This window comes from Stegostoma tigrinum, chromosome 6 (assembly GCF_030684315.1).
Source record: "Stegostoma tigrinum isolate sSteTig4 chromosome 6, sSteTig4.hap1, whole genome shotgun sequence".
NCBI lineage: Eukaryota > Metazoa > Chordata > Chondrichthyes > Orectolobiformes > Stegostomatidae > Stegostoma > Stegostoma tigrinum.
In genome coordinates this window covers 88,833,962-88,853,758 of record NC_081359.1, presented here as the reverse complement: position 1 = coordinate 88,853,758, position 19,797 = coordinate 88,833,962, and the positions used below count along the sequence as shown (strand labels likewise).

At 44.8% G+C, this 19,797-nt stretch overlaps 1 protein-coding gene across 1 annotated transcript in view; it reads right to left on the bottom strand.

Moving 5' to 3' along the window:
• The window catches only part of gpr143 (G protein-coupled receptor 143), a 64,154-nt gene that overhangs the window by 23,095 nt on the left and 21,262 nt on the right, over positions 1-19,797 (bottom strand). The window contains exons 2-3 of the mRNA XM_048533202.2: positions 14,181-14,287; positions 13,981-14,075 (exon numbers count right to left, since the gene is read on the bottom strand). Of these exons, the coding sequence (XP_048389159.1) occupies positions 13,981-14,075; positions 14,181-14,287 (202 nt within the window). The remainder of the gene's footprint in view (positions 1-13,980; positions 14,076-14,180; positions 14,288-19,797) is intronic.

Below are 19,797 nucleotides of genomic sequence, written 5' to 3'. Positions count from 1 at the left end.
AACAGATATCCAACTTTTATGTTTTATTGGATAAGTCCGAGTTGAATTGTTTTCAGGAGTGTTTTATTTGGCCACAAGGCCTAGTGAGTTCTCTTGCCACATCCTACCAAACACACCACATTAATTTCCTAAGTTACCCCATGGTGTCTCTCAAATCCAATTTCTGCCTCACCATCCTGGCTTGGAAATATATCACTGTCCTTCCATGTCACTGGGTCAATGTCCTGGAACTCCTTCCATAACAACATTTTGGGTGTAGCTCTATCAAATACACTGCAATGATCCAGGGTGACAGTTCATCATCACCTTCTCCAAAGTTAGGGATTGGGGGGGGGTGGGTGGTAAATGCTGACCTAGCCAGCAACCCCTCATCCCGTGAACATACAAAAGAAACAGGAAATAGACAAGTGTAAATATGGGTCAGACATTTTGTTGCAGACAGATGCAATAAGTAATAACGATGGATAAGTAATGGATTTGATTCTGGCAAAAACTTTGCTCTAAGTCTCGTGATTAAAATCAAAAATAAGATTGCCACACAACCATCAGTATATCACTGATAGCTCATTTCCAGTCCCCCAGTGGTGGCATCGTTTCCTCTACCTAGTGTCTAACCCATGAAGAGATTTCACATCCAAACCAGCACAACATGGAGGAGGCCACAAAGCCTAGAACAAATAGTTGACAACATAAAATTACTTCTTGACAATACTGAATGGGCTTTACTAACAACTAAAACCTTGAACTATAAAGAAGTTGACAGCAGTAGTACCAGTTTATGGACTATTCCAGTGACAACCTAAATATTTTCCACAGCTGCCTTTATCAACAGGGCTTCTCTTACCGTAAAACAAAAATAATCACATCTACTAAACAACCCGCAGACGAAGAAATTACCGACAAGGTTTCATATGTTATAACTTTTATTTTAAAATGCCTCAGAATCAACATAAACATGAATTTTATGGCAACTTTGTATGAACTATAAATTACTCAATGCAAATATAATGACTATCTGACAAGATTACAGGCATTTGTATCATTCTTACACAAGTACAGCAACAGGCACAATCTCGCAGGACAAATCTTCTGATATGGGGAAGGGACCCCTGGCTCAACTAACGTTATTGATACACCTTGGGTTCCTGAGAAAGTGCCTGTGTATGACTCTAACTGTGCATAGAGGTTACAGCATGGAGACAGGTCCTTCAGCCCAACTTATACGTATCACCCAGTCTTCACAATCAAACTAGTCCCATTTGCCGGCATTTGGTCCATATCCCTCCATACCCATCCCATCCATGAACCTGTCCAAATGTTCCTTAAAATGATGAAATTGTGCTTGCCTCCACTACTACCTTTGGCAGCCTTTTCCAGACACTCACCTAACCTCCATGTGAAAAAAAAATGCCCCTGTGGATGTGAATATAGGAGGTGAATATAAGAGCCATTGTTAGTAAGTTTGCAGATGACACCAAAATTGGACGTGTAGTGGATAGCGAAGCAGATTATCCGAGTACAACAGGCTCTTGATCAAATGGACCAATGGGTCAAGGAGTGGCAGATGGAGTTTAAATTTAGATAAATGGCAGGCACTGCATTTTGGAAAAACAAAGCAGGACAGGACTTATAGACTTAATGGTAAAGTCCTGGTGAGTGCTGCTGAACAGAACTTGGAGTGAAGGTTCATAGCTCCTTGGAAGTGGAGTCACAGGTAGATAAGATTGTGAAAAAGACATTTGGTATGGTTGCCTTTATTGATAAGTACATTGAGCATAGGAATTGGGAGGTCACATTGAGGCTCAGAACATTGGTTTGGCTACTATTTGGAATACTGTTTGTAGTTCTGGTCTCCCAGCTATAGGAAGGATGTTGTGAAACTAGAAAGGGGTCAGAGAAGATTTACAGGGATGTTTCCAGAGTTGGAGTATTTGAGCTATAGAGACGGGCTGAATAGACTGGGGCTGTTTTCACTGGCACATCGAAGGCCGAAGGATGACCTTATAGACGTGTATAAGGTCATGAGGGGCATGGATAGGGTACGTAAGCAAGATCTTTTTCCTAGGGTGGGGGAGTCTAAAACTAGAGGGTTTTCGGTTTAAGGTAAGAGGGGAAAAGATATAAACGAGACCTGGGGGCAACTTTTTCCACGCAGAGGGTGGTGCATGTATGGAATGAGCTGTCACAGGAAGTGGTGGAGGCTGGTATGATTACAATATTTAAAAGGCATCTGCATGGGTATACAAATAGGAAGGGGGTTTAGTGGATATGGGGTGAATGTGACTAGATTTACATAGGCTATCTTGTCAGTATGGAGAGTTGGACCAAAAGGTCTGCTTCAATGCTGTATATTTCTATGACTCTATCTCTTGTGTCTCTCCCCTCTCATCTTAAACCAATACCCTCTAGTTTTTGATTCCCCTACCATTGGGAAGAGTTGTTGGCTATCCACCTTGTCTACGTCTCTCATGATTTTATACACTGCAATGCTTAAACAGAAAGTTAAGACTTCAGATTGCTGGCTTAATCCTTTGTGATTACAATGGGGGCATTGAGAACAGATGATCAGAACAATGAATGCTTGGGCTGTCTGTTTGACGCATCTTCTGGCTTTTATACTGTTTTACTTAGACTTACTTCTCATAACAGGTGTAAATCCAGTAAAAAAAATCTCAGAATTCCATTGAAGTGCAAAGCACTGCAGCACCTTATCACTGACAGTGCTCATATCAGCCAGCACACAGATCAGTGCTCACCCCTTCACCCGTTTCTTCAGTGTCAGCGTCCTGGAATTCCCTTCCTAAGGGCATTGAGAGTCCACCTACAGTACATGGACTGCACCAGTTCAAGAAGGAAGCTCACCACCACCTTCTCAAGAGTAATGAGGAATGGGCAATAAATGCTGGTGCAGCCGGTATCACCCTCAGTCCATCAATTGATAAAAACAAATAAATAACTGCAGATACTATTTCTGAAAAATCACTTCCTGTAGTGAAACAGAGCCAGAACTAGCACAATTAACAAAAGCTTTGGGACATATAAAATGTTAAATGTTGGAATTAGAAATAGAATTAGAATATGATAATTAGTGTTGTAAAAAGGGAGCATGGTTTCTGTCCAGACTCTCTCCACAATTCTTATGTTTGTGGAACGGGGCCAGATTCTCCATTGGAGATTGGGTCAGAAAAATCAGGAGGAAGCCAGTAGGTTTCTTTATTGTCTGGTCATCCTCAGAAAGCAGGTATCCAACATTCACTGGAATATTTGGGCCACAGTCTTTTCATTCAGCCGCACATCCCAACTTGAATTTCGCAAGTTTCGAGATGAATTTTGTCCTCAAGACACCTGCACCAGCAGTTCCACGCTGTCAGACTTCCACATAGACAAGTTATTCATTTGACAGAGATAATGGGAACTGCAGATGCTGGAGAATCCAAGATAACAAAGTGTGAAGCTGGATGAACACAGCAGGCCAAGCAGCATCTCAGGAGCACAAAAGCTGACGTTTCGGGCCTAGACCCTTCATCGGAAAAAGGGAATGGGGAGAGAGTTCTGGAATAAATAGGGAGAGAGGGGGAGACGGATCGACGATGGATAGAGGTGAAGATAGGTGGAGAAGAGACAGACAAGCTAAAGAGACGGGGATGGAGCCAGTAGAGGTGAGGGTAGGTGGGGAGGTAGGGAGGGGATAGGTCAGTCCGGGGACGACGGACAGGTCAAGGAGGTGGGATGAGGTTAGCAGGTAGGAAATGGAGGTGCAGCTTGAGGTGGGAGGAGGGGATAGGCAAGAAGAAGAACAGGTTAGGGAAGCGGGGACGAGCTGGGCTGGTTTGGGGATGCAATGGGTGGGGGGGGGGGGGGAAAGGGGAGATTTTGAAGCCTGTGAAATCCACATTGATACCATTGGGCTGCAGGGTTCCCAAGCGGAATACAAGTTGCTATTCTTGCAACCTTTGGGTGGAATCATTGTAGCACTGCAGGAGGCACAGGATCGCCATGTCATCTGAGAAATGGGAGGCGGGATTGAAATGGTTTGTGACTGGGAGATGAATTGTTTATTGTGAACGGAGTGTAGGTGTCCTGCAAAGCGGTCCCCAAGCCTCCGTTTGGTTTCCCTGATGTAGAGGTAGCCACACCGGGTACAGCGGATGCAGTATACCACGTTGGCAGATGTGCAGGTGAACCTCTGCTTAATGTGGAACGTCTTCTTGGGGCCTGGGATGTGGGTGAGGGAGAAGGTTTGGGGGCAAGTGTAGCACTTCCTGCGGTTGCAGGGGAAAGTGCCCGGTGTGGCGGGGTTGGAGGGAAGTGTGGAGCAAACAAGGGAGTCACCAAGAGAGTTGTCTCTCCAGAAAGCAGACAAGGGTGGGGATGGAAAAATGTCTTTGGTGGTGGGGTCGGATTGTAGATGGCGGAAGTGTCGGAGGACGATGCGTTGTATCCGAAGGTTGGTGGGGTGGTATGTGAGGACGAGGAGGATTCTCTTTTGGCAGTTATTGCGGGGACGGGGTCTGAGGGATGAGTTGCAGGAAATGCAGCACACTCATCTGGCACACATTCATTTGGCACACTCCTCGAGAACATCCCTAGCAAGCTTCATGATGGGCTTGATGCAAAAGACTTCCCCAAGACTCCTTTATCAATTCCTTTTACCTCATTTTTCAGCTGTCACTTTCCAAATACATAACACAGTTCCTTGTAAATGTGCTTTTTCTTGTTAATCCCATGATGAAACTTCTTTCTCTCTGGTCATGTATTGTCTGTATCTTAACTTCAGAGTAATCAGCCAGCCAAATTTAATGGAACTATGCCATACTTGGGCAGATGTCCCATGTCCCAGTTTGTTCCTTAATATTTGGAAAAGCGTTGTACACACCAGCACATGTGTATCACTTCCCTCTCCTTACGGCTCCTCTTATGGACATAGCTCTTTCAAAAAAGGAATGCACTGTCTGAATAATTCCCTGGAAATGTTTCCTTCCTCTCCTGAAGGTACTGACATTGCAGCTGAGTTTGCTGTTCCACTTCCTCATCCATCAGGGAAGATTTTATAATCGCAGCAAACTACAAGGCACAACAGCAGAATCCGACCCTATTCACACAGTCACACTCCCATAATGACAGTCAACAAATGCAGCTCTGGCAGGTTCTTCCAATTATATAGCCAGAGGCTGCTTGCTGTACCATTTACTCTCAGCTCAATTGATAGCAGCATTCAGGATCTAGCCTGCAATCTCCTTTGTCTATAAGATTTGATTTCCACACAGGAACAAAATGTTTAAATGGAACTAAATCTTTGAGTACTATAGGTAGGTCAGTTTTTGTCCAGTGTGTGCAGGAGGGCTTCCTGACACAGTATGTAGATAGGCCAACAAGGGGCGAAGCCACATTAGATTTGGTACTGGGTAATGAGCCCGGCCAGGTGTTAGATTTGGAAGGAGGTGAGCACTTTGGTGATAGCGATCACAATTCTGTTATGTTTACTTTAGTGATGGAAAGGGATAGGTGTATACCACTGGGCAAGAGTTAAAGCTGGGGGAAAGGCAATTACGTTGAGATTAGGCAAGATTTAGGGAGCAGAGGATGGGGAAGGAAACTGCAGGGGATGGGCACATTAGAAATGTGGAGCCTATTCAAGGAAAAGCTCCTGTGTGTCCTAGATAAGTATGTACCTGTCAGGCAGGGAGGAAGCTGTAGAGTGTGGGAGCCGTGGTTTACGAAGGAGGTGGAATCTCTGCTCAAGAGGAAGAAGAAGGCTTATGTTAGGATGAGATGTGAAGGCTCAGTTAGGGCACTTGAGGGCTACGAAGTAGCCAGGAAAGACCTAAAGAGAGAGCTCAGAAGAGCCAGGAGGAGACATGAGAAGTTGTTGGCGGATAGGATCAGGGTAAACCCTAAGGCTTTCTATAGGTATTTAAGGAATAAAAGAATGACGAAAGAAAGATTAGGCCCAATCAAGGATAGTAGTGGTAAGTTGTGTGTGGAGTCAGATGAGATAGGGAAAGCACTAAATGAATATTTTTCAACAGTATTCACTCTAGAAAACGACAATGTTGTCGAGGAGAATACTAAGATACAGGCTACTAGACTAGGTGGGATTGAGGTTCACAAGGAAGAGATATTAGAAATCCTTCAGAGGGTGAAGATAGATAAGTGGCCTGGACCGGATGGGATTTATCCTTGGATCCTCTGGGAAGCCAGGGAGGAGATTGCCGAGCCTTTGGCATTGATCTTTAACTCATCATTGTCTACAGGAATAGTGCCAGACGACTGGAGGATAGCAAATGTGGTTCCCCTGTTCAAGAAGGGGAGTAGAGACAACCCTGGTAATTATAGATCAGTGAGCCTTACCTCAGTTGTTGGTAAAGTGTTGGAAAAGGTTATAAGGGATAGGATTTATAATCATCTAGAAAAGAATAAACTGATTAGGGATAGTCAGCACGGTTTTGTGAAGGGAAGGTCTTGCCTCACAAACCTTATTGAGTTCTTTGAGAAGGTGACCAAACAGGTAGATGAGAGTAAACCAGTTGATGTGGTGTATATGGATTTCAGCAAGGCGTTCGATAAGGTTCCCCACAATAGGCTATTGTACAAAATGCGGAGGAATGGAATTGTGGGAGATATAGCAGTTTGGATTGGAAATTGGCTTGATGAAAGAAGACAGAGGGTGGTAGTTGATGGGAAATGTTCATCCTGGAGACCAGTTACTAGTGGTGTACTGCAGGGGTCGGTGTTGGGTCCACTGCTGTTTGTCATTTTTATAAATGACCTGGGTGAGGGCGTAGAAGGATGGGTTAGTAAATTTGCAGATGACACTAAGGTCGGTGGAGTTGTGGATAGTGACGAAGGATGCTATGGGTTGCAGAGAGACATAGATAAGCTGCAGAGCTGGGCTAAGAGGTGGCAAATGGAGTTTAACGTAGACAAGTGTGAGGTGATGCACTTTGGTAGGAGTAACGAGAAGGCAAAATACACGGCTAATGGTAAGATTCTTAGCAGTGTAGATGAGCAGAGAGATCTCGGTGTCCATGTACACAGATTCTTGAAAGTTGCCACCCAGGTTGACAGGGCTGTTAAGAAGGCATACAGTGTTTTAGCTTTTATTAATAGAGAGATCGAGTTCCGGAACCAAGAGGTTATGCTGCAGCTGTACAAAACTCTCGTGCGGCCGCACTTTTGGGGTATTGTGTACAGTTCTGGTCACCGCATTATAAGAAGGATGTGGAAGCTTTGGAAAGGGTGCAGAGGAGATTTACTAGGATGTTGCCTGGTATGGATGGAAGGTCTTACGAGGAAAGGCTGAGGGACTTGAGGCTGTTTTCATTAGAGAGAAGAAGGTTGAGAGGTGACTTAATTGAAACATATAAAATATTCAGAGGGTTAGATAGGGTGGATAGGGAGAGCCTTTTTCCTGGGATGGTGACAGCGAGCACGAGGGGGCATAGCTTTAAATTGAGGGGTGAAAGATATAGGACAGATCTCAGAGTAGTTTCTTTACTCAGAGAGTAGTAAGGGAATGGAACGCTTTGCCTGCAACAGTAGTATATTCGCCAACTTTAGGTACATTTAAGTCGTCATTGGATAAGCATATGGACGTACATGGAATAGTGTAGGTTAGATGGGCTTGAGATCGACATGACAGGTCGGCACAACATCGAGGGCCGAAAGGCCTGTACTGTGCTATAATGTTCTACGTTCTATGTTCTAAAATCAGATTAGTAAAAGTATTGTGCAGTCTCGAATGTAGCTTGCGTATACTCTGGATGTGAGTTTGCTTGCTGAGCTGGAAGGTTAGTTTTCAGACGTTTCGTCACCCTTCTAGGTAACATCATCAGTGAGCCTCCGACGAAGCGCTGGTGTATAAATAGAAAGCAGGACATAACACCAGCGCTTCGTCGGAGGCTCACTGATGATGTTACCTAGAAGGGTGACGAAACATCTGAAAACTAACCTTCCAGCTCAGCGAGCAAACTCACATCCAGAACCTCAACCTGAGCTACAAATCTTCTCAAAACTTGCGTATACTGTTCAGTTCATTCCACCACCCCCCCACCCCGCACCATGCCTCTGCCTCTAAAATAATAATGTTTTTTCAGGATTTAGTCATCGTTTTTGGGGTGGTAGGAGGGTTTTATTCTACAGTGGCTGAACGATCTAATCTGGGAGCTGCAGACTCTGCCACAGATAGGGGAGGTGCTGTTTGATGTGATGGATAAGTGGGACTCTCTGGATTCTGAGCACTCTTTCCATTGCTTGAACTTGGCCTCTACGTGCTCCATTCAGTGACAATGCCAAGCGTTTGCTGCCTTCGTGAATTCTTCTGCTCTAGTGGTTTTAGGACAAGCAATTCTTAAGTGTCTGTAGGGAGGCTGCAAGGGTGTATTTCCTCTTTCTTCCTCGTGACCACTTACCATTGCAGAGCTCAGAGTAGAGCACTCGTTTACCGGAGACTTATATCAAGCACATAGACAATGTGGCCACCCATCACAGTTGCATATGGTTAACCTGTGCTGGGGATATGGGGATACTGTGCCAGGAGAAGGTGCTCACCATGGTACATGGTAAGGTCCTGGGAGTGCTACTGAACTAACAAACCTCACCATGGCATACCTATCCTGCCAGGAGATTTGCAAGATTTTGGTAAGGCAATGCTGGTGATAACTCTCCGGGATTTGAGGTGTCTACTGTACATGGGCCATGGTTCTGAAACACACAGGACGATGGGAACCACAGCTACTCCATAGATCATGAGCTTAGTGCTGGTTTTCAGGGAATGAACTTTGAATCTTCCGTTTCTCAAGTGTCTGAAGGATGGCCTGACACATTGGAGTCAATGCTGGATTTCATCATCAACGTTTGATCACACTGAGTGGAGGCTGAGGTATGGGAAATGATCAATATTGTCCATTGGTTCACTGTGGATTTTGATGATCGGTGGGGGGGAGGGGCGTGAGGAGCAGTATCACATAACAGGAGCAGACTGGTAGAGAACCTTCGTTTTCTAGATGTTTATTCTGAGGCCCATTCTCTCACACAGCCCTCAGTGAATGAGTCGATGGCGGGCTGTAGCTTGGCCACTGAGTGTGCACACGTACAGGCAGGTATTGTCTACAGATTGAAGCTTGATGGCAGAATTTGGGGTGGTCTTGGTTCTGATGTGGAGGTGAAGGTGAAGGTTAAGGTTGAACCATTTTCCATTCATCCAGCAGGGTGGTTCACGGATAGGGAGGGGAGGGGGGGTGGGGGTGGTGAGGGGACAGCTGCAGTAAGATGGAAAAGAATGTTGGGTGTGATGGCGCAGCCCTGCCTTGACCCCAGTTCACACTTGAATTGTGTCTATGGTGGATCTGTGGAAGATCATAGCTTGTAGGTGATTGAGAACGGTGAGAATATCCCACAATCCCACAGTTTTCAGAATTGAAGGCCTTTGAGATTAAAGAAGCCTATACTTTTCTTGGATTTAATCACACACTGAAAAACAGGCCCACTGTGCCTCTTGATGGGCAGAAGCAACACAGACTCAGGGAGGTTTACTTCAACCACTGGGAAGAGGTAGTTGAGGAGGATTCACATATTGACATTTCTTGCGGCCAACAGTAGGGAGATCCCTCTGTAATTTCCACCATTGAACTGCTCACAATTACAGCATCAGAGATCTCCCAGCATGTTCCTTTCCTTCCAGGTATGGGCAATAAAGGTTGTGGATTTGTGACAGAAGTGCTTTTCTGCTATTAGAATCATAGAAATGGACAGCACAGAAACAGACCCTTTGGTCCAACTCATCCATGCTGACCAGGTAGCCTAAATAAATCTAGCTTCTGTTGCCAGCATTCGGCTCAAATCCCTCTAAGCCCTTCCTATTTGTGTGCCCATCCATTCCTTCTTCTGGCAGTTTATTCCATACATGCACCACCCTCTGTGAAAAAGTGTCCCCAGTAGGTCCCTTTTAAATCTTTCCCCTCCCACCTTAATCCTATGCTCTCTAGTTTTGGATACCCCGACCCACCCCAGGGAAAAGACCTTGCCTATTTACCCTATCCATGCCCCTCCTGATTTTATAAACCTCTGAGGTCACCCCTCAGCCTCTGATGTTCCAGGGAAAACAGCCCCAGTCTATCCAGCCTCTCCCCATAGCTCAAACCCTCCAACCGCAGCAACATTCTTGTAAATCTTTTGAGCCCTTTCAAGTTTCATATTTTGATCCTTTAGCAAGGATTCCAACCATGCTGGAGACCATGTTGTCTATCAGCTGTTGGATGGCGTTGACCTCATGGCAGGCTCAGAGTGCATGGAAATGGCAGCAAGTAATGCGCCGCGGGACGGTGTCGAGACCACCCGCAGCCTATGTCTTGGTTGAGGCGGTCCTTGAATGCATTCTCCTGCAGGCATTGACTTTCAGTCTTTGAAGAGAGACTCTCCATTTTTGACTCTCAGTGGAGCAGGTCCCTGGGTACTCTGATTGTAGACAGCTTTGATTGCGCTGAAGAAGTTGCACTCATCATGTTTGTCAGTGACTTACTGAGGCTCCTGTTCTCTTTCCATTCACCAGCTGCTCTTCAGATCACTTTTTTTTTGTTGTATTTCACCTTTCAGTTCTCTCTAGGCACGTTTGGTAGATCTGCTAGTTCAGGAATGCCTTGCATGTGCGATCTAGGATTTCCCACATCTCCTGATCATTCTTGCTGAAACAGTCTTGGTGTTTCCTGATTCAGAGGCTGAGCATCTTCACACAGGTGCTGTCTATAGCGGTAGACATTACAATCTTCAGCCAATTCAATTTGATTCGATTCACTCCACGACAAAGAAACAGTGGGAGACATTGGGATCTGCAATGGCTACAGACCCTGACAACATTGACAACAATAGTACTGAAGACCTGTGCTCCAGAACTTGCTGCTCCCTTAGCCGAGCTGTTCCAGTACAGTTACAACACTGGTATCTACCCATGTATGTTGAAAATTGCCCAAGTATGCCCTGTACACAGAAATAAAACAGGACAGATCCAACCCAGCCAACAACTGCCCCAGTCTACTCTTAATCATCAGTAAAGTGATAGAAGGTGACATTAACAGTGCTATCAAACAGCACCTGCTCAGCAATAACACACACAGTGACACCCAGTTTGGGTTCCGCCAGGGCCACACAGCCTCTGGCCACATGACAACCTTGGATCAAACATGGACAGAACAGCTGAGTTCTAGAGGTGAGGAGAGAGTGACAGGCCTTGATATCAAGGCTGTGTTTGATTGAGTGTGGCATCAAGGAGCCCTAGAGAAACTAGAATCAATGGGTATCAACAGGCAAACTCTCCAGTGGTTGGAGTCATACCTGACACATAGGAAGATGGCCTTGGTTGTTGGAGGTCAATCATCTCAACTCCAGGACATCTCTGCAAGAGAGTTCCTCACGGTGGTATCTTCAGCCCAAACATCTTCAGTTGCTTCATAAATGACCTTCCCTCCATCATAAAAGGTCAGATATAGGGATGTACACCAATAATTACACAATGTTCAGCACCATTCCTGACTCCCTAGATACTGAAGCAGTTCGTGTTCAAATGCATCAAGATCTGGACAACATCCAGGCTTGGGCTGACAAGTGATAAGAGACATTCGTGCCACACAAATGCCAAGGCTATGACCACCACCAATAAGAGACTATCCAACCAGCACCCTTTGATATTCAATGGCGTTACCATCACTGAATGCCCCACTATCAACATCCTGGGGGTTATCATTGACCAGAATCACAACTGGACTCACCACATTAACACAGTAGCTACAAGAGCAGGCCAGAAGCTAGGAACACTGTAGCGAGTAACTCACCTGACTCCTCAAAGCCTGTCCACCATCTACAAGGCACAAGTCAGAAGTGTGATGGAATATTCCCCACTTGCTTGGATGAGTGCAGCTCCAACAACACTCAAGAAGCTTGGGACTATCCATGACAAAACAGTCCACTTGATTGGCACCACATCCACAAACATTTGCTCGCTCCACCACTGACGCTCAGTCGCAGCATGCACTATATGCAAGGTGCACTGCAGAAATTCACCAACGATCCTCAAACAGCACCTTCCAAACCCACAACCACTTCTATCTAGAAGGACAAGGGCAGTAGATATATGGGAACACCACCACTTCCAAGTTTCCCTCCAAGCCATTCACGATCCTGACTTGGAAATATATCGCCATTCCTTCATTGTTGCTGGGTCAAAAATCCTGGAATTCCTTCCCTAATGGCATTGTGGGTCAACTTACAGCAGGAGGAATGTAGTGGTTCAAGAAGGCAGCTCACCACCACCTTCAATGGCAACCAGGGGTGGGCAAGAAATGCTGGTCAGCCAGTGATGCCCACATCCCACAAGTTAAGAGAGAATTAGGGTGGGCCAGGTGCTGAGGACACTACAGCTCTGGCATGTTGGACTTTGCCAAGTGGCAGAGAGTCACTGCCTGAATCGGACTTTCTTCTCAGAGTCTTTGACTCCATCAACACTGAATCTCCTGCAGCAGAGTTTTCTCTGCCTCTACTGGTTTGGGGCCAGGTTGATGGAGATGGCAACATGGATTAGTCAGTGGTAGGTCCAGTAGTCATCAGTCATGGATACCCACATTAGCAGCCATAGGCTGACAGTCAATGCTAGTCTCTCGCAAGTCCTGTTAAGCCCAAATTAAAGTGATCTTGAAGACTGAGATAACAAAGTGTGGGGCCGGATGAACACAGCAGGCCAAGCAGCATCTTAGGAGCACAAAAGCTGATGTTTCGGGCCTAGACCCTTCATCAGAAAAGGGGGATGGGGATAGGGGGAGGCTATCCATCTTCCGTCCGCCTCCAGTTTTTGTGCTCCTAAGATGTTGCTTGGCCTGCTGTGTTCATCCAGCTCCACGCTTTGATATCTCGGATACTCCAGTATCTGCAGTTCCCATTATCTCTGATCTTGAAGACTGGTCTATTTAATGGCCTTAAGCAAAACAGACTTCAGAATAAAGCCTAACAACACTTAATATAATTCTGGGACTGCAGCTTCTTTTAGGAGTTATAATTTACACTCAAGTGAGAGAGAACAACTCACCACTGGGGACTAGTCATATTTTTTTAAAAAATGTATTTAGTGGTGAGTTAAAGGTTTTAATGATGCAATATATTCCCCTTTTGTTCCCTTTCCAAATATCTAGAAGGCAATGCTAATTATTTCAACATTGTGCACTACAGAATGCTGCAGTGAAATACTCAAGATAACAATTTCCAGACATTTACTATTTTTAAAGTTTTATTTTGAATTTGATGATAAATTGTAAGTTGCTTTGCATGCTTAAATTTCCCACATGAATCATAAGCACAAAAAAACGAAGACTGTAATTGAGAGAAATCACAAGTGAATCACAACTGATAATCCTTTTCAGAAAGTTTAATATTACCTTCCCAGAAATTTCAAAAAAACAATTCGAGTGACTGTAACCTGATGTAGAAACAAGGTTATTGGGAAAATGACATTAAGTTGATCCTTTTCCAATTAATGTCAATCTCATCTCTTTGTAAGATCCTTTGTCCCTTCTCTCTTTAGGATAACTGACACTACCAATTTCTGTTTCATACTTCAGCAATTTCTCAATAAACCTGCTGCTCAGCACTTATAAAAAGGTCCACATTACTTCCATGCCCAATTCCAACTTTTCACCGAATCGTGTCCCTGGAATTTGTTCATTTATGATGAAGGTTTCAATGTGTATAACCCTGTTTCATTAATGCTCTTTAGACAAGTTGAACGCTTTGAATTACTGGAAGATGACATTTCCTACTGATACCTCAAACATGTTACAAATGTAGAGTGCTGAAACACGTTTAAGTACTGAAACATTTTAGGAGCAAAAAGAGTATAAAACACTTAATGCTATTACTTGTAAATCTGTGATCATTTTAAACTGGAATATACCCAGCTCCTGTAAACCTTTTGTTAATAGTTATATTCTATAAAGTTACCTCAGCCCAGAAGATCGTTTCACGACAAGATAAGCATCCACAGCATAGTAGAACAACCACCAGAAGGTGGCACTGTAGAACAGCTGAATCCAAATCTGCTGGGCAACAGTGACAATGCACAAACTTGTTTTAGTTGCTTAACTGGAACAAGGAAACAAGTAAATATTCAATACAAAAGCTTCAGAGCAAACCCCACTCACAGCGCTGCTGACACAGAAAGCTGTCGGCCATATTTCAGTTCCATTAAGTGAGATTCTTCCAACTAAATCTGGGAAGCTAAGCCACACGGATGCCCTCGTCATTATTCCTTAAAAGACAGAGGCATTATTTTAGACATTGTTGAACATAGAACAAAACATTACATTCAGTAGTGGACAAGTGGGTGGTGTTGCTTAAAGGCACCAAATGAAACTTAAGGAAAATCCCATGTACCCCAACGTATTGGGACTGCATAGAATTTTTTCCCATAATTCCCTTTTGGGGATGTTGCCCTCAAGGAAGTGGTCATGAGCTACCTTCTTCAACTACTGCACTCCATGAGATCGACATTGCACACTCCAGTTCCAGGATACTTAAAGTGGTAAAGAGGAAACTGCAATGTGGTTCCAGGTCAGTACGGGGTGTGTCATGTAGGGTAACTTCAGGCAATGAAGTTCCTATCCATCAATTGCCCTTCTTCATCTAGGTGACAGAAGTCACAGGTTTGGAAGATGTTGCCAAAGGAACCTTTGTTAATGACTGCAGTACATCTTGTAGATGGCACACAATGGGTGCCAGTGAGTGGTTAAAGGGAGCTTGCCAGTCAAATGGGTTGCTTTGACCCAGAAGGTATGGAGTTTCTGGAGAGATGTTGCTGAACTCATCCAGACCCATCATATTCCTGATTTGTACACTGGAGATGGCAGAAAGGCTTTGGGGTGTCAGGAAGTGACAGAACCTCAGCTTCTGACCTACTCTTGTAGCCACTGTAATTATATGGCTGGTTCAGTTCAGTTTCTAGTCAATGTCAATGTTCTGGGGATTGGCAATTGGAGATTCAGCAACTGTAATGTCACTGATGTCAAGGGAATATGTTGTTGGAGTTAGCAAATGCCAGCTATTTGTGTGTAACAAACGTTACTTGCAACTTGTCAGCGCATGCCTGGATATTATCTATGTTTTTCCCCATCTGGGCGCAGGTTGCTCACATTTCTATGGAGTCTGTGCAATGTTTAGCACTATCAGTGAACATCCTCACCTCTGATCTGATCCAAAAGGTGATGAGTGCTGGTTATAAGACAATGCACAGACGAACCCTTGCAATGATATCCTGGCAAAGGGATGATTAACCTCCAACAAACACAAACATCTTTCTTGGTATTGGGCTCAGTCCAATCTACAATACAGCTTTTGTGTCACTCCCTGTCAATTTCAGTTTTGCTACAGTTTCTTGATGCCATACTGTGGTGAATGCTGTCTTGATGTCAACGGCAATCACTCTCACCTTTCGAAGACTCCAACTCCTTTGTCCTTGCTGAGATTAAGGCTGTAATGAAGTCTGTTGTGTTCCACCAGAGCAGACTGGGGGTCAGTGAGCAGGTTTTTGTTGTGCAAGTGCTGTTTGAAAGCACTTCAAATGACCCCTTACCAACACTGTGCTGATGATTAAAGGTAAACTGAGGAACTGGTTGGATTTGATCTGTTTTTTTTTGTGGACAGCACATGCTTCAGTAGTTTTGGAAGTGTCATAGCTCCACCGTAACAGTGTATCTGTACACATAGCTAATTCTGGATGTTAGTGTTAGGTCCTGAGTACATGGAGTGTCACTGCTTCACAATACCACACAAGAAGTGTAAACATTTCATTTTATCACCAAAATAATCGACTTGTTTCTCTTCATTACTGTTCCCCAGAACAACAGACTTTCAATGGTTTTTAAATATACTGAGAAATAACAACTTGGTCATTAAAAACAAAATTATTCTTTAAAAAGTGGCAAAATGAATGATTAAAGCTACTATGCAGACATAAAATGTTAAATATTACTTTTGACCCCTCCACATCCCCACATATCTCTACAGAGATATTATCAGTTTAGGGGGAAAAACGTTCAGGGGACGAAAACCACAACAGCCTTGAGGCTCAAAATCGCGAACTGACAGAATAGAATACTCAGGTAGAAGGAGAGTTAGACCTAGATCTTTATATTGAAATTTTTCTCTTAACTCTTTAATAACATTGTGGGATACTATTTCCCAATGCCCTATCTTTTCCCAGTAATGTCACATGGTAAACCCTCGAACTTAAAATTGTCCAAACTTCTATCTTCAAGTTTTTCATAGTCCACACATGTATACTTGTTTCTAATGTGAAGCAAAAGTCTTCAGTACTGCCTCCAAAAAGTTGTCAGGGTCCCACAGCTTTTGCAGTGCCTTCTGTCATTTCTTAATTGCATAGAGCGAATCAAATTGGCTGACAAATGGCATTACGATACTGTGGATCTTAGAAAGGTGTACCAAAGAGGTCTGCAAACGATTCAGATCTTGTGCACTGTTTATGATGATATTCTGCCTGCTGCCACTGATGCCTGAATGTGGCTATACTGCAAAGTTTAGATGTGGTCTATTGCTTGTGGGATCACTTTGTTAAGCATATGACATACTGCTTCCACTTGTCGGTATACAAGCAGACCTGGTTTGCAGCTTCACCAGGGTGACATTGGTTAGAAATGCCTGGTGCTGCTCCCAATATACTGTCTTGCAACTCTTTTTATTGAACCAGATTTCATCCTGTGGCTTAATGATTACAGGAGATTTAGGGATGTTTCATGCGGAGATGTTCCTGGTCATTCTCGGAATGCTGCATGCAGTAAAAAACCATTAATCAGCCCGTATAACCTCTTTGCAGGAATTGGTCTTCAATCAACCAAGAAGAAGGAAGATCAAGAATCACAGACAGAAAAGAGATCATAGTTTAAAGATTAAATTCCGTACAGCAGGAAGTCAGGCAAGAAATAAAAACAAAGTGCTGCAGAAACTCAGATAACACGGTGTGAAATTGGATGAACACAGCAGGCCAAACAGCATCAGGGAACAGGAAAGTCTGGCATTTCGGGCCGAGACCCTTCTTCAGAAAGGGAAGAGGGGATGGGGATTCTGAAATAAATAGGGAGAGGGGGAGGTGGCTAGAAGATGAATAAAAGAGAAGATAGGGTGAGAGGAGACAGACAGGTCAAAGAGGCGGGTTTAGAGCCAGTGAAGGTGAATGTAGGTGGGGAGTTGGGGGGTGGGGTGCGTGCGGAATAGGTCGGTCCAGGGAGGATGGACAGGTCAAGGAGGCGGGATGAGTTTAGTGGGTAGGAGATGGGGTGGGGCTTGAGGTGGGAGGAATGGTTAGGAAGGCGGGCACTAGCTGGGCTGGTTTTGGGATGTGGTCGGGGTGGGGGGAGATTTTGAAGCTTGTGGGGTCCACATGGGAACCTTGCAGCCCAAGGAAATCAAAGTGAAATATGAGATGCTGTTCCTGCATCTTTCGGGTGGCGTCATCGTGGCAATGCAGGAGGTCCAGGATAGACATGTCGTCCGAGGAGATTGGGGGCACGAGGGTGTGGTTGAAAAGGTTCGCAACTAGGAGGGTAGTTGTTTGTTGCAAACTGAGCATACGTGTTCTGCAAAGCAGCCCTCAATCCTCCGCTTGGTTTCCCTGATGTAGAGGAGGCCACAACGAGAACAGCGGATGCAGTATATCACACTAACAGATGTTCAGGTGAACATCTGTTTGATGTAAAAAGTCTTCTTAGGGCCTGGGATGGGGGTAGAAGTAGCACTCGCTTCGATTGCAGGGAAAAGTGCTGGGGATAGTGGGGCTGGAGGGGAGTGTGGAGTGGACAAAGGGAGTCACGGAGAGAGTGGTCCCTCTGGAAAGCACATAAGGGTGGGGAGGGAAAAATGTCTTGGGTGGTGGGGTCAGATTGCAGATGGCGGAAGTGTCGGAGGATGATGCGTTGAATTTGGAGGTTGGTGGGGTGGTACGTGAGGACGAGGGGGATTCTGTTTTGGTTATTATTGCAAATGGGGGTGTGAGGGATGAGTTGTGGGAAATGTGGGAGACTTGGTCGAGGGCATTTTCAATCACTGTGGAGGGGAAGTTGTGGTTCTTGAAAACAAAAAGAGGACATCTGGGATGTTCGGGAATGGAATGCCTCATCTCGGGAGCAGATGCGGTGGAGGCGAAGGAATTGGGAATAGGGGATGGCCTTTTTACAGGAAAGTGGGAGAGAGGAGGAATATTCTAGGTAGTTGTGGGAGTCGGTAGGCTTAAAATGGATATTGGTTTCCAGGTGGATGCCAGAGATGGAGACAGAGGGGTCCAGGAAGGAGAGAGAAGTATCGGAAATTGTCCAGGTAAACTTAAGTTTGGGGTGCAAGGTGTTGGTGAAGTGGATGAACCATTCGAGTTCCTCATGGGAGCACAAGGCAGCGCCGAAACAGTCAATATAATGGAGGAAGAGGTGGGGAATAGGGCCAGTGTAGCTTTGGAAGAGGGATTGTTCTACGTACCCTACAAAGAGGCAGGCATAGCTTGGCCCCATGCGGGTGCCAATGGCCACTCCCTTTGTCTGTAGGAAGTAGGAGGAATTGAAGGAGAAGCTGTTGAAGGTGAGGACGAGTTCCGATAAACGGATGAGGGTGTCAGTGGAGGGGGATTGGTCGGGCCTACAGGACAGTCACATTGATACCCTTGGGCTGCAGGGCTCCCAGGCAAAACTCAGCAGATCTGGAAGTATCTGTGGAGGGAGAAACAGAGTTAAGGTTTGGAGTCCAATATGACTCTTCTGTAGAACTGGAAAGCAGCTTTTATTAATTAACAGTAGTTCACATTTTGTTACCGTCACCCAGGAGTGAAGAAAGACATCATTTTATGCATTTATATTTGTGGCTTGCCTCTCCACATTTACCTTACCACAGTTTAAATCAGCAACTGCAGCTTCTCAGTGTAAAAGTTAACAGCCAGTTTACTGGCATAATAAATTGCAAATTATTGGGTTTAACCAAAGGCAGCATTTCTCATCTATCCATAGGTGGTGTGGGCCCTTTTTCTGTGAAGAAGTGTCTGTTGGGCCCGAAATGTCAGCTTTTGTGCTCCTGAGATGCTGCTTGGCCTGCTGTGTTCATCCAGCCCCACACTTTGTTATCTCTGTTGGAGCATAGATGGGCGCAGATCCCGTTATGAAGACACCACCCCAACCTGATTTCGAGCAGACCACAAGGAGGGAGGCAGAACTCTGTTTAGTTATATTTCAGTAACTTCTGTAACTAAATGGTGACATGTTACTCTTATCACAGTTTTTATTTGTTCAATACAAGTGATAACAAATCATTCAGTTCAAGTCAGTGATAGCCCAATCACCGCAGTCATACACACAGAAATGGAACCTTCAGTCCATGCAGACTGTAATCCCAAACTAAACTAGTAGCACCTGCCTGTGCTGGGCCCATATCTCTCCGAACGTAGAACATAGAACATTAGAGCACAGTACAGGCCCTTCGGCCCTCGATGTTGTGCCGACCTGTCACACCGATCTCAAGCCCATCTAACCTACACTATTCCATGTACGTCCATACGCTTATCCAATGACGACTTAAATGTACTTAAAGTTGGCGATTCTACTACCGTTGCAGGCAAAGCGTTCCATTCCCTTACTACTCTCTGAGTAAAGAAACTACCTCTGACATCTGTCCTATATCTTTCACCCCTCAATTTAAAGCTATGCCCCCTCGTGCTCGCCGTCACCATCCTAGGAAAAAGGCTCTCCCTATCCACCCTATCTAACCCTC